Here is a 15,723-nt window from a genome sequence, read left to right as displayed (position 1 = left end):
AAAAAGTAAAATTAAGAGTACAATAGCAGCTCAAGAATTAGCAGTTAAAATCCCAGTTAAAGGGGACCTATTATGGCATCTAATACCTATTTTAAACAGGCCTTGAATGTCTTAAAAACAAGCTTTTGATTGTTTTTTCTAAATAAATTAGAAATTCAGCCTCTGAGCCATGTCTTTATCTTCCTATTCTCTAACCTAATTCTCTATGTGGGATTCTGAGTGGGCGGGGAGGCTATGATAATGAGGCTCTGTGCTGATTGGCTGCCTGAATGACGCGACACACCGCTACGAAAAAATGGCGGAAGCTCCGGCCGGCGGAGCTGTTGTTGTTCATGCAAGAGAAAACGTGTTTTTCATAATAGGTCCCCTTTAAGTAGTCTGGTCGCAGACGGGGTGAACCTCTTGGAATATCGATTAGTGCTTTTCTGCTGAAAGACTAAGGATTTTTTGCGCGCATGTTATATAGACAAACTAACATTTCAGGTTCGGTTTTGAGGATGAATGCAACACGCACAACTTTTCATCTTCTCATATCTGATAAAACTCCTTTTTAAGTGAGAAACAGATAAACTGTGAACTATCGTAAAGGGAAATTTACTGCAGATGTTTTCCAGTTCTTTTTTTTTTGTAACATTTGAATGATTAATGAGGACGAGTTGTAACTTATCCAAACAATTAGTTCACTACAACCCATCAGCAAACGTTTACTCCCTTCAAAGCAGAAATTGAACTTTACCAGGAATGAGCCAATAAAAGTGAAACCAGAAGACACACTGGACTTTACGCGTTTGTTGCAATGATTCATAAATGTCTCTCATTTGCAAAATCCTGCCCATCCTGTGTGCTGTAATTGTATTTTTTTCACTTAAAAGCTTCTGAATGATTCTTCTCTAATTTCTGGCTCATTAGAAACCTCCCACGGTCATTTCCAAGGAAGCGAGACCACAAATGAGGGTATCTCAGATTCTACCCAAACAGGGGTTTTTCCAAGAAAGCAAGGCCAGACAGAGAGCGCCGAGCATCATTTACAGCTGAAGCTAAAGGTTATCAGAAATGCTGTGTGTTTGACGAAATCTGAACCAGGACGAATGTTGCGTGAGCAGTAAATGGTTTTCGTTAACGAGCCTCCATCAAGCCTCCCACTCTGCTCCTGAGGGCTGAAAACGAACCGAACGAACCCAAAGATGTACTGTAAAGCAGTTTCACAGGTTGTTTGTTTGTTTTTCTCCAAGGGTCCACTTGATATTTTGAACAGCAAATCTTTTGTTGAGTTCCTGAGCACGAAATAAGTCCTGTGAGGTTTCCACCGAATAGTCTCTAAATGTGGCTGACAAACTGAGCCAAAGCTGTGGACACGTTTTTTTGTTTTTTTTCTGCGTTTCTGCCCTGGTTACAGCAGACCTGGACTAATCAGCTTTTCTCCTTTCTCTTTGTTTTTACAGTCTCAATTCTGTTGGACGGCGTTAAATGCCAAGTATTAGAAATGTCTGCCCTTGCCCAAGCTCTTCAAAATTCCTGCGATGGTGGAACATGTTTTTGTGTGGGAGGACTGTTCTGCCAAGCAAAGCTGTTTTAGTCCTGATTTTGTTTTTCTTTTTTTTCTCACAAGAAAATCTTGTTCTTGCACCACCAAATGCCTCCTCGTGATGGGGAGCACTGAAGCAAAGGACTCGCGAGAAAAAAGGACACAGCAGCTTTGGAGATTTCCCACCTCCACTTCACGTCCACCTCCACATGTTCAAAACTTTTCTTTGTAGCTTGTCAATTGTCCGAGAGTGTAAAATTTCATACATTTCCAGTATGGTTTTCGCCCCCTGCCATTGTGTACACTCGCTGAACACCCATCCTCCTCAGACTGCACATTTTCTTGACGATTTCCCGCACTTGTGTGCAGAGAGTCATTTAAGGTTGAAAGGCAGTGAGGGAATTGAGAGTGGGGGTTTGGAGAGCCCCTTTGCGCGCCTGTCAATGCAAAAACCCTCCACACTGCCTCACCTTTCTGCAGCTGGTGAGTCTCGAGCAAGACAAGGCGTACAGCTGTGGAAACCACCACCAAACGTGTAGATATTCGCAACCCGGTCGTCCATGTGGTGGTTTTGGGATGTGCCGTCTCTTGAGACTTCAGACGAGACGTAACTTCACATGAGTGACTTCTATAAAAAGAGGTAGAGGGCTCTAACCGTGATGCCAATTTAGCACATAATCAAACCTGACAAAGGTGAATGAAATGAGTCTGAAGTTTGTGAAACATTTTCCTTTTTATTTCGTATATGTCAACTGTGGTGCTACCAAACACAAATACACTAATAATAAGTGTAGTATTTCTTATAATATGTGACATAATAGATACTCCAAAAGTAATTATTCAGACTCTGACCTAAACTGTCACTCTGTTATTTTTCTGGAGTTTACATTATTGTTTTCTAACTTTCCATCAGACATGTGACTTCCAGTCTAATGCAACAACCCAGATTCTTACCAGAAGCCACATCAGATATAACTAATTAGGCAGTCAGAAGTGTGTGTGTGTGTGTGTGAGTGTCAAAGAGAAGGAGAGAGTGAGAGAGAAAGAGAGAGAGAGGAAGAGAGCATGGGTGAGAGGGTGAAAGAGAAGGAGGAGTGTCAGAAAGGGAAAGAAAAGAGGGAAGAACGAGAGTCATTACTCATTGAGCAGTGAGGCAAGTTCTCAGCACTCGTTCTGCAACAAAGACCTTTTCTCTCCAGGTCACACACACTTATATATCTATATTTGCACACACACAGTGAGAAACACAAAGCAGAAGTGGACGGAGACGCAGAGTTTCAGTCACTGTGTTTGGCTATGGCTCAGGGCTCAGACAGCAATGACACAAGCTACAAGTCTCCTTCACCTGGAAGCAGACCGGTAAGTGTGCGCATTCATTTCTTTTTCTTTCTCGAGAAAGCACCACGTTTAGTCGGTCGGATTTTACACAGGAGGAATGTTGAATTGCTGGACAAAGCAAGAAACCAAACAAACAAAAGAAGTAGTTGTGTTTTAGATCTCTCAGTGGATGGTTTGTGTCACGCACACTTTGTGGGCAGCAGCACGGCTCATCATCCTGTCTTCTGCTGTTCACGCTTTCTCACAGCGCTTCACATGCACACATGGGCTGCAAAGCATGACTCGCTTCAAGTGTACTGTAGGCTTTTGTAAACTGCAAAATTCACCACATGCCCAAGTAGTGGGCATCCTTTCTTGTTGTTTTTTTTTTTTCTTCTTTTTTTTTGCAAGTCCTCAAACCGTGAACAACTTGAGTGCTGTCCAGTACGGACATCATGTTCAGTGCTGGCTGATTTCACGTGTGCAGCTCACCTCAGCACTCACGTCGAATGCAAGGAGGTTTTCACTCATTTAGGGGTTTTCACTAATGCATTGACTGACGATGCAGAAGATGATGGATAAATGATTTTTATCGCTTTGACATCCAACTGACTCAGCATTTTGAAATTGATTAGTTATTATGATACCAAGATAATCCAACATTCAGGACATGAAACAGGGTGTGTGTGACACCCAACCCTTAACGCAGCCACTCCCCGTTCATGCCCTTCACATAAGGTGCAGTGAGAAACCCATCTTCAAACTGCCGTTAAAGCTGATAACGTTTCCATTCTGACAAATACAGGCGACGCAGACAGAAACCTCAAAGTACACTGCTTCTTATGACTCCACCGTTTTTCACGAGGCCTTTGATGTCACTTCATGCTTTTTCTCACACTAACTGAATGTTTTCGGCCCTTGCTAGGGCTCCTCGGATGATGTGAAGAAGGTGATGCGGAGGGAGAAGAACCGGATTGCTGCTCAGAAGAGCAGGATGAGACAAACTCAGAAAGCTGACAGCCTTCACTTGGTGAGAACACCTTTGGCTTCATTGCCTCAAACATCTCACTCGAACACCAAAAGCAACACAATTCTTACTTTTAAGCCAAATGTAAAAAAATGAGGGATTATCCTGAACACAAGCCTGCACACCTAGAATTTGTAATTAATTGTTGCATTAGTGAGTGTAGCCTTATATAACAGAGGCTAAAATGGAGTTTACACAGGGGATATATCACATTAGTCATCTCAATAGTTTGCTATGCATAGTAATGAAGAAGCACAGATGCTTATAGAGAGCAAAGTCCCAGGCAATCAGTTTGCCATCCAACTCCAACACATATGGACATTAACTTGGATCATTTGCTCTCTGTGGTGTGCTCTAAGGGCAGCAGAAAATCACCTGCCCATGTGGCGATGTGTCAAGGCTTCTGTAGAGCTGCACACTTGCATGGCACTCTTCATGTCAGCAGAAGACAAATAAATTAGCACGTGTGGGCATTCAGTCCCTTTTCACAGCAGAGTCTACCGGCAGAGATGGCAGCACTGCTGGCAGCGACGACCCCTTTATGTGAGGTCATTTAGCTGAATGATTGTCAGAAGTACAGTGCGCTGTTACCACGCCATTTTCTGTGAACTTTATCAGATGACTTGGGCAGAGTTTGACTTTCAGAGAAGCCGCATTGTTGGTCGCAACAAATCCTGTGAATCAGATCTGAATGCAAGAGAATCTTTCCAGTTTAATATCATCAATATCTCACAAAACCTTTCACACTCACGAAAAAAATACGACGGGACTACAGAGCATGCTCTGTGGTTTTGCTTTCATCGTCTCGCTAGATAAACAGGAAGGTGAATTTTTCCCTTACTGTGACACCGTGTCTTATTTCCTGTTTCTTTAGTAGTATTTTCTTCTGTGTAAATGAGCTTGAGTGCTGGTTGTCGTGGGCAGGAGTGGAGAAAAAGGTCGTCACTTCTTGTAAAGCCCTGACAGCAGTGGGCTGTATTTGCCTAAGTGACGCAAGTACAGGGGTTTGCCCAAAGGTTGTGTGACATTTTGGTGAGGAGACCTTTTTCATACCTAAGTGGAAGATTTTTGTACCACTATTCCCACACCTAATAAAAAAAAAAAAGTGTCTCAAATTAGGTGACGAACCTGACACTGTGCCTCAACTTGTTTTGGAAAATATAGCACTAAGAGCGACTAATGTCTGTCTTTGTGGTGCTGTCAGCTGCAGCAAGGAGATGCTTTTGTAACCCAGTTTTAAACTTTATCTTTCAAATCATCATTCTTGGTAGTGAGTTAAGAAATATTTCAGCCTTTTACTGACTTGTTGATCACAAATATCCTCTGAAATGAATGTAGAATACTATTCTGGTCTGTTTTTACAACATTAGCTCTACAATCCTTACTTTCAACTGATACACATATTTAGAATTTTCTCGTCCCCACCAACCACCTTTAAACATTTAAATACTGCAAATTCATTCATTTAAAAAAGAGCTGTTCAAGGTTAAAAGGTGATATTAAGTCATTTTTTTCAACCATTTTAGCAAAAATTTGGTTAAAACCATACTCTGTGTGCTTTATATTGAAACTAAAGCATACTTAAATGCTAAGGAATCTGACATTCAATCAACATTAAGGGGAAATAACATTCAAGTAACTGAATATTAAGTTATTGCTGTCATGTCTTTTCAAATGAATCTATATTTGAAGTTGAACAGTTGAACAGTTCTGTGGTAATTATTGTGATTCCCTTGCAACGATAACAACTGTATTATAAGTAGACTGCTTGTGATTGAGAAAAATGAATGAAATTTCAGTTCAGTTCAACGATACTTTATTAATCCCTGCAGGTTTATTGTGTGTACAACAAATCTTAGTTATGGTCATGTTTGACAGCCAATGGCCAGGCCCCAGGGATGACAAACCGATATAAAATAAACCTCCACAGATTCCGGATATAATACTGCATGTTAGGTTTCAAGGTTTCCTTTCTTTTCCAAGGCAAGTTTATTTGTAAACTATAACAACCCGATTCAGAGACAGTTTTTATCCTACAGCTGTAACAAAACTTAATCTGTGTGCATCTGAAGGCTATTTTTAATTATTTATTGGTTTTAATCAGTTATTTGTTTTATTTTATGTTGTATGTAAATGTTTTATATACTATTGTATTTATCTATTTATTTTTTAGCACTGACTGATTGCACTTTTAATTTCGTTCTTATATAACAATGACAATAAAGATCTAATCAAATCTAATCTAATCTAAAGCACAATTCAACAACAAGGTGATTCAAAGTGCTCTGTTGACACATTATAACATTGCATCACATTGCAGAAACATTATCACATTGCAGAAAATGAAAAAAAAGCATGATTTAAAATTTAAACATGAAGAAAGGACGAAAAAAATACAATAGATAAAAAGAGTAGTTAAAATAAGATCAAGTTTTGAAACTAAGCTTAAAAGTACCAGTGCAGATTTAAAGTGTTATTCAAATGCAGCTGAGAACAGGTGAGTCTTCAACCTGGACTTAAATACACTGAGTGTTTCAGCTGATGTGAAGGTTTCTGGGAGTTTGTTCCAGACATGTGGAGGATGGAGCTGAATGCAGCTTCTCCATGCCTGGTTCTGACTCCAGGAACTGATAAAAACCCAGATGCAGATGACCGGAGGGGTCTGGAAGGTTCATACTGGGTCAGGAGGTCCCTGATGTATTCTGGTCCTGGACTATTAAGAGCTTTATTGACCAGCATCAGAACTTTAAAGTCTATCCTCTAACTGACCTGCAGACAGTGTAAAGACCTCAGAGCTGGACTGATGTGGTCCACTTTTTGGGCTTAGTGAGGACTGGAGCAGCAGAGGTCTGCACGAGCTGCAGTTGTCTAACTGACTTTTTAGGTAAACCTGTAAATATACTGTTACAATAATCAGGGCCACTAAAGCTGAATGCTGAACTAGTTTTTCCAGGTCCTTCATCAGACATCAGATCTTTTAACCTTTTTCTTTCTTTTTTGTGTATTTTGGTCATCCAAAAAACAATGTTACATCGGTGCAACCATCATCATTATACAGCACACATGGGGACAACAGCAAAACCAGAGAGGAACTACAGAGATGGCTCAAAAAGATGTGACCAAAAAAGGTGTAGGCTGAAGCACGAGCTTGTGATGCCTACCCTATTATCATACAATCAATACACACACACACTCACACTCACACACACACACACCAACACACACACACACACACACACACACTGCAATAATACATCTGTTACACTATCATATATTATATGGTGGGTGTGAAGAAGCAAACAAAAGCCCAGTAATAATAGTTACACAATGAAATGTGGTGTCAATGAATTACAATATATCCGTACAGTTTATTACAGTATTTTTTTATACCCGTTGATAGTCTTAATTTTGAACATTTTTTTGAAGGTATGGATTGAACTACACATTCTTAAGTCATTTTCGCAACAATTCCATAGTTTTACACCATTTACTGAAATACAATGTTCTTTTGGCTTTGTTCTTGCCTTTTGGTTTTTGAACAAACCGGCATTTCTCAGTTCATATTTGTTTTCCTGGATTTCGAATAGCTCCTGGATGCTGCGTGGAAGGAGATTGTTGTGAGCTTTAAATGAGACCAATAAGGTTTGCAACTTGACTATATCCCAGAATTTGAGAGTATTTCAATTTATAAAAAGAGCGTTGGTTGGCTCATGGAACGCTTTTCTCTTTATTATACGTATTATTCGTTTCTGTAATATTAAAATTGGTTTTAGATGGGTCTTGTATGTGTTTCCCCACATCTCCACACAGTAAGACATGTATGGAACTACAAGGGAACAATACAAGAGGTTGAGTGACTTTGAGTTTAAAAATAATTTTGATTTATTTACAATTGCAATGGTTCCAGACATTTTCTTTTTGACATAATTAATGTGTGATTTCCATTTTAATTTATGAACCTTGACATATTCTTAAGGTGATAGTAGACTTTATTAATTCCTTAATGTGTTTTTCCAAATTTAGATCTGAGTCCATTACTGCACCCAGATTTCTGGCCTGGTTGGTAGTTTTTAGGTGTATAGATTGAAGCTCTGTGATGACCTGTAATCATTTCTCTTTGACTCCAAAAACAATCACCTCAGTTTTGTTTTTGTTTAACTGGAGAAAGTTGTGCCACATCCAGTCATCAATCTCCTCAGTGCATTTACCAACAGCCTGTACAGGGCCTCAGTGTCCTGGTGACATTGTAACATATATCTATGTGTCATCTGCATAGCTGTGGTAACTTATATTGTTGTTTTTTTATAATCTGGGAGCATGTAGATGTTAAACAGAAGAAGTCGCAGGATGGAACCTTGGGGAACTCCACATTTGATTCTTATCGGCTCAGATGTAAAGTTACCTATTGACATATTAAGTCTTCTGTATTGTGGTTTTTGTTGTCTTTTATATCGTGTATGTTATATGTATAATTTTTTATGGCACTATGAAACTCTTCTCGAGATGTGTCTCTAATAAAGTGTGAATTGAATTGAATTGAATATAATACTTCATGTTCTTTAAGTATGTTTTGAACCAGTTTAGTACAATTCCAAAATGACCTGCCCAGTTCTCCAGTCGTTTAAGTGACATACTGTGGTCGACTGTGCTCAACACACAATAAAAGATCTTTCGTCACTCTAAGTAATATTCAGCTCACAAACGTCTTTGTTGTGTGTTTCCAGGAGAGTGAGAACCTGGAAAAGGAGAACGCAGCCCTGAGGAAGGAGGTGAAGCAACTGACTGAGGAGGCCAAGTATCTGAAATCTGTGCTGAGCACCCATGAGCCTCTGTGCACCGGCCTGGCCCCTCAGACCCCCGACCTCCTCTACCCTCCTCCTCACAGCAGTTACCACCAGCACATCACTGTACCACACTACCAGCTCTGACCTGCCCAACTACCGAGGACATGCTACGAAACAGACCACTGACCTCAATGGAGAAAGACTGACTGGAGATGAGTCTTTATTTGTCGAGACCTGACTAAGGAGTAACCGGGCAGGCCAACATGTCCGTCAAAGAATGAAAGAATGAAAGAATGAAAAAGCATGGAACCCCAGCTGTAACATGCAGTATTCAAAATTATTTATTTTGCTTCTGTTCCACTGTTTTTTTTTTCCAATTGTGAATCTGTGAATTGAAATGGCTTGATGAGTAGAATTATCAACCAGTCTATGTTTACATTGGGAGAGATAGTTTATGTCCAGGTGACTCAGGCAATATTTTTTGTAAAGTGCTTATTTTTAGCATCACCGGGAGAACCTTTTGTCATCATGTCATGTGTGTTCCTCGTGTTCTTACTGTGTTTTACTGTGTAAATGTTGATGAATAATGCTCAGGAGCTTTTGACAGAACGATTGTTGACAAAGAGAATGTAAAATCGAGATTATAAAAACGCTTAAATATACAAAAAAAGAGGAAAAAAAGTGCTTGATTTGGTGAGAAAGTGGACTTTTTACAGATCTCGCTTCTTGCACTGGAGGTAAAAAAAAAAAAAACAACAAAAAAAAACTAAACCAAAAAAACACACATGAACAGATGTATTTATTAAAAGTGATGCCTTTAGGATGATCATCTGTAACCTCAGGGGTGTTGTTATTTTTTAACCTCCTGGGAGGACTTTTGTACGACGGAGTATTAAGGCCAAACTAAGACAAATAAAAATATAGGAAATTACGAGAATAAAGTCATAATGTTGCGAGAATAAAGTCGTAATATTATGAGAATAATGTCGTAATATTATGAGAATAAAGTCGTAATATTACGAGAATAAAGTCGTAACATTACGAGAATAAAGTCGTAATTTATGAGAATAAAGTCGTAATTTATGAGACCTCTAACAGGAAGAGCAGTCTTCTCCCTGTGTTAAAATGAGGAATATTGAGCATCTTGTGAAGTTATATTTATATATTTATAATATATTTAATATTACGACTTTATTCTCGTAATGTTACGACTTTATTCTCAAAATATTACGACTTTATTCTGGTAATATTGTGTCTTTATTCTCGTAATTTTACGACTTTATTCTCATATTATTATGACTTTATTCTCGTTTTTCCATTTTTTTTTTTTTAGTTTGGCCCTAATACTCCGTCGTACTTTTGTTTGTCAAGACACGGGTGTGTGAAGTCTGCACAGATGCTGATACCAGGAACATGACAGATGTTTTATTTTTCCCTGCTGAGGAAGACCCTAGATGGCACTGTTTACCAGTGTGAGAAATCAAGTTTAAGTAGCTTTTTTTTATAAAGCAGAAGATTAATGAATGACAGGCTTCCATGACGTGTGGACATCAATGTATTTGAACTGTTGAACATTCCCTGGGGCTTTTATCTGATAGCATGCTTGTATTTTAATTATGGTGGTAAATAAAGGACCTGTTATCTGCAACCTTGTTGAACAGGAAGTTGGTTTTATGTGTAATAAAGTGGTTATATTTGGTATATTTTACAACAGGCTCTGTAGTTATGTCCCAGTACGTATATCTATGTACTCTTGGGTGTATCTGTGAAGCGTTTATGTGTGTTTAACGTGAGTTCATCGAGCTTGTGCCGCGTTCCATTTGTCCTCGGAAGTGGGGATTTCCCAGTTCCCAGTAGGATTTTTCAACTGGAACGCCCCTCAAAGTGGGATTTCCTACTGGGAAAGTGGGAGAGTCTTCACCACCCCCAAGTTCACATTCCAAGATGGCTGCCCCGGTTGTAAACAGTAGAAGAGAGCTCTGTAATAATTCGTAGCACTTCTTTCTAGTTTTGGTCACACTAAATTAGTCATATACAAGTATTGTTCAGCATATATATGCTGCTATAGTGTACTTCACATTTTTCATGTGGTATATGCGAACTACAAACTTGTTTTCCGACTTTGTAACTGGAACGCTGATAACTTGGCTGTGACGTCATTCCCAGGTCCGAGCTCCGACTTCCGAGGTAAATGGAACGCAGCATTGTATGAAACTCCGCCCTGGTGGTGGATTGAAGATGTCAAAGCGGTGTTTTTAGGTCCGGGTGGAGGGTCAGCACAGGGACACTTGCACGTGTTAATAGACGTGACACACGACCTCCAATAACTCTAATTATCCACTAACTCATCTTATTGTCATTTATTTAACTTATTAACGCTTTCCGCCGAGTTTCGACCCCCAGATTGAATTTCAGCTGGGGGAGGACATGAAATAGCGAATGGAGTTGTAACACATTTTTTTTTTGTCTTTATCTTGTCTCAGATAAACAGACTGGAGATCTGAAACTCAACTTGTAAACTCAGCTTTTCCTTTAGGCTGTAGACAAGTTGAATGCTCACGAGGTCCTTTCTGAAAGCGCTGAATGATTCAAAGGAGAGTGGGGGGAAAGAAGTAGGCGAGTTTCAGTCCCATAAAGTTAAGGTTACAGCACTTTGGAGGTGAAGTTGTGCTCCATGAGTGGCAACTTTGAGAAAAAACTGGGTGAATATGGTCGATAAACGAGCGCTGGGAGACAGTAAAGTAAACTCGGAGCAAAGTAAAGCGGACTTGGAGAACCATGACAAGGAGCTGGAGGCAGCGGGAGACGCGGCGCGGCTCCCCGGCGAGCAGGCGTCGGAGGACGGCCACGGAGCTCCGCCGGAGACGCGCCTGTACAAGCGCCGCTGGATGATGGTGCTCATGTTCAGCTCCTATTCGCTGTGCAACTCCTACCAATGGATCCAGTACGGCATCATCGGCAATATTTTCATGAAGTTCTACAACGTGGAGTCGTTCACCATAGACTGGATGTCCATGATCTACATGCTGACATACATCCCGTTCATCTTCCCGGTCACCTGGCTGCTGGACAAGAAGGGGCTGCGGGTGGTGGCGCTGGCCGCCACGGCGCTCAACTGCGCCGGGACGTGGATCAAGGTGGCCAGCGTCCGCCCGGACCTGTTCCCCGTCACCTTCCTGGGGCAGTTCTGCTGCTCCTGCGCGCAGGTCTTCATCCTGGGCATGCCGTCCAGAATCGCCTCAGTGTGGTTCGGCTCGGAGGAAGTGTCCACCGCCTGCTCCATCGGAGTCTTTGGGAATCAGGTAATCGGAAGTGAGGTGATAGTTTTTTGACTCATCAAGTAGGTCATATTAACTATTAACTGAGCTGGTTTGGTTTCCTATGCTGCACAGACCTGTAGTCATTCAGCCCGGGAGTTGGGCACATTTGCGTAATTACGCGCCACATCAGTCCAACCTCCCGAGCGCTGATGGGAATCACATGCACAAATGAACATCATGCAAAAAAACAAATTCATTTATAGGGGTGGGTTAAAAATATCGATATATCGATATTTTATCGATATGCATGTGTAGGAACGATTAACGATTCATAAATCCAAGTATCGATTTCATTTTTTTTTTTTTTTAATCCCGATTTTTTCCCCCATTTTATCACCCAGTGCTCCTACCTAAGTCAGTCCTGGGCATTGCTCCATCTACCAACCCCGGGAGGCCCTGCACTGAGCTCAAGTCTCCTCCTTACTTGAGGAGTGAGCAGGCCGCTTCTTTTCACCAGACAGGGTGGGGTTTCTCTGGCCGGACGTGGCGCGTGGAAGGATCATGTTATTCCCTTATTGTAACCAGAATATCGATATCGAATCGTATCGTATCGTATCGGAAATCGTATTGTCTTGGGACCTAGTGTATCGGAATCGTATCGTATTGGGAGGTCAGTGATGATACCCAGCTCTATTAATTTACATCCCAAACATTGCTCATGATTAGAAAACATACACACATGTACTGTGAACTGTGAATAAAACAGGTTGTCATCGTCGCAGTAATATAGCCTAAGGATACGTTCCTATCTTCAATCAAGAGAAGGGCGGATATGAAATCAGTTTTTTTTTGTTTTGTTTTTTTAAGCATGTTGTTAAAATATAGACTCTTAGCCCACAGAGAAACACATTTTTAAAAGTGAGTTGACGCTGCATGCATATTGCAGATGTGATGCTGCTGGTCTGCATGATTTGCTCCTGGGATGGGGAAGATAGGAAAAAAATGGACAAGCTTCACAATAAAAGCAAAGTTACTATAGATTTATGTCACATTTCAAACCCATAAGCAATGTATAATGTTTTACAGAGACAAATAAATGTGTCAGAAAATATTAAACTAAAATAAAAAACTATGAATAATAAAAGCAGGAATTTGTATCCTTTCATCCATTAACATCCGCTTATCTGAGTTTGAGTGATGAAAACAGCCTAAGCAGAGTCTCAAATCTCCCTCTCCCCACCTACCTCCTCCAGCTCTTCCAGGGTGTCACAAGGCGTGGTGTTGAGGACCCAAACGCAAGGAGAGAGAGGGAGGCTGGAGGCAGGAGTTCTCAAAAAACAGAAGGATTTATTCCACAAAAAAGTCAAACTAAAAAGCTGCAGAGCAGGATCAAAAACAACTCACGTATACAGGGATCGAAAACCAGGAGTACATGGAGGGAACAAACAGTACGGACCGACAGGCAACAAAGGAATGACAAGACCAGATATACACAGGGGATAACGAGACACGACGAGACACAGGTGCAGACACAATCAGGGCAAAGGGGAAACAGGAGGGACAGAACTAAAACTCAAACTGGGGGGAAGTGTCAAACCCTGACAGTACCCCCCCCCCTCAAGGGACAGATCCCAGATGTCCCAACAGTCCACACCCAGGGCGGGCAGAGGGGGCCCAGGCCCCACACGGCCAAAGTTCTGGAGGCCGTCCTCGGGACTGAGCAGACCAGCGAGAGCGTTCCGGGGGCCGTCCTCGAGGCCGGGCAGACCGGCGAGAGAGTTCCGGAGGACGCCGACGGGGCCGGGCCAACCGGAGAGTCATTTTGGGGGCCCAACACCAGAACCAGACTCGGGGCCAGGCACACCGGCCAGAGGGCCGTTTTCGGGGCTGGGCAGATCCATCCGGGACCGCCTCAGGAACCGAGATGGGCGGCGGGACCGCCTCAGGAACAGAGGCAGACAGGATGCGGGGAGCCGGAACAGGGGCAGACAGGATGCGGGGCGCCGGAACAGGGGCAGACAGGATGCGGGGCGCCGGAACAGGGGCAGACAGGATGCGGGGCGCCGGAACAGGGGCAGACAGGCTGCGGGGCGCCGGAACAGGGGCAGACAGGCTGCGGGGCGCCGGAACAGGGGCAGACAGGCTGCGGGGCGCCGGAACAGGGGCAGACAGGATGCGGGGAGCCGGCGTCGGGGGGCAGAGGATCCCCGGAGCTGCCCGAGTGGGGACCCGGGTCCGTGGCGCTGGCTGCGGGGGGTCCGGGACCATCACCGGAGCAGGGGCCGATGCACTCTCTCCTGCTGGGTCCATGCTGGTCGGTCCGTTCTGTCACAAGGCGTGGTGTTGAGGACCCAAACGCAAGGAGAGAGAGGGAGGCTGGAGGCAGGAGTTCTCAAAAAACAGAAGGATTTATTCCACAAAAAAGTCAAACTAAAAAGCTGCAGAGCAGGATCAAAAACAACTCACGTATACAGGGATCGAAAACCAGGAGTACATGGAGGGAACAAACAGTACGGACCGACAGGCAACAAAGGAATGACAAGACCAGATATACACAGGGGATAACGAGACACGACGAGACACAGGTGCAGACACAATCAGGGCAAAGGGGAAACAGGAGGGACAGAACTAAAACTCAAACTGGGGGGAAGTGTCAAACCCTGACACAGGGGAACACTGAGGTGTTTCCAAACCCGATGGGAGACGTAATCTCTCCAGCATGTCCTGGGTCTGGCCCAGGGCTTCCACCTGGCACACTGATACAAATATTGTGCTTGATCTACTTAAAAAAAAACAAGTTAACTTTTTGCATGAGATTATTATGTAGATCAAGAAAGACTAGTCTTTGTATAAACTACTTTTTGTATGTAAATAATACATTTTGCAACTTAATTGTGTTATGTGTGTTATTTATCAAAATTAAGTTCACTTTATTTACCAAAATTAAGTTGACCTTACTTGCAAATTAATTTTGTACATACTAAAAATTAAGTAGTTTATACAAAAACTAGTCTTTCTTGATCTACATAAAAATTTCATGCGGAAAAGTTGCTTTAATTTTTCAAGCAAGATATTTTTTACTGTGGTGTTCTACTTAAACAAATAAAGCATGTTTGTTTCATCTAAACGTTGGTCAATCTGCCCAGTAGATTAAAATTGTTAAAGGAAAGGTAAATACAACAAGATCATTGCTTATTGTTTGTGTGTAAATGAAAAGATTGCCTGGGATTACATAAATACTGCTTGTTAAGGAAAAAATGTACAATGTCTTGTTTTTTTGAACAAATTCAGATTAAGTTCAAAACTAGATGTATTCATGTAAAGGTACAAACTTCATTTTTAATTGTTAATATCACAGATTTAAATATGTTATATTTACATGCGCTTAGATTTATTTTTTTCAGTGCATGACGTGACCAAAATACCTCTCTGGGGAGGCATTCAGGGGGCATCCTAACTGGATTTGTGAACCAGCTCAACTGCTTCCTCTCGATGAGGGAGAGTCATTTCAATCACCAAAGTATTTTGATGAAGTGGTCTGTGTTGCTCCTGCTGGCTTGAGAGGGCCTGGTGACCAGGCCTTCACTTTACTGTGGGCCTTCCACCTGCCAGGGGGGGCATAAGAGTCTTAATTGCCATAACTACAGACAGAAAAAAATTAGCCTAGCTTAGCATAATCACTGGAGGTGGATTTGCTACACCTTTCTAGAGCCAAAATAAACTTTCTAAGAACTCTGAAATAGTCTCATCTACATGTTGTGCCTTGTACATTTACCATTCATAGTTATAACTACGTAAAATGAGATGGAG

At 41.9% G+C, this 15,723-nt stretch overlaps 2 protein-coding genes across 4 annotated transcripts in view; both read left to right on the top strand.

Moving 5' to 3' along the window:
* Positions 1 to 2,683: 2,683 nt before the first annotated feature.
* On the top strand, positions 2,684 to 9,603 carry batf (basic leucine zipper transcription factor, ATF-like). Of its 2 annotated transcripts, none has more exons than XM_061746279.1 (3): positions 2,684 to 2,884; positions 3,789 to 3,872; positions 8,594 to 9,603. In XM_061746279.1, the coding sequence occupies exons 1-3, from the start codon at positions 2,822 to 2,824 to the stop codon at positions 8,795 to 8,797; spliced, it is 351 nt and encodes a 116-aa protein (XP_061602263.1). In that variant the 5' UTR covers positions 2,684 to 2,821; the 3' UTR covers positions 8,798 to 9,603. The 2 variants fall into 2 exon arrangements, with proteins under 2 accessions (XP_061602263.1, XP_061602262.1); XM_061746278.1 differs by having other exon boundaries at positions 3,768 to 3,872.
* A 1,284-nt stretch (positions 9,604 to 10,887) lies between these two features.
* The window catches only part of LOC133464372 (heme transporter FLVCR2-like), a 32,818-nt gene continuing 27,982 nt past the window's right edge, over positions 10,888 to 15,723 (top strand). For both annotated transcript variants that reach the window (XR_009784477.1, XM_061746276.1), the window contains exon 1: positions 10,888 to 11,955. Coding sequence is in view for 1 of the 2 variants with exons in the window: in XM_061746276.1 (XP_061602260.1) it covers positions 11,362 to 11,955 (594 nt within the window). In the remaining variant the exon portion in view is untranslated. The remainder of the gene's footprint in view (positions 11,956 to 15,723) is intronic.

The sequence above is a fragment of the Cololabis saira genome, chromosome 18 (genome assembly GCF_033807715.1).
Source record: "Cololabis saira isolate AMF1-May2022 chromosome 18, fColSai1.1, whole genome shotgun sequence".
NCBI classification, from domain to species: Eukaryota; Metazoa; Chordata; class Actinopteri; order Beloniformes; family Belonidae; genus Cololabis; species Cololabis saira.
This window is presented reverse-complemented; position numbering and strand designations above follow the sequence as displayed.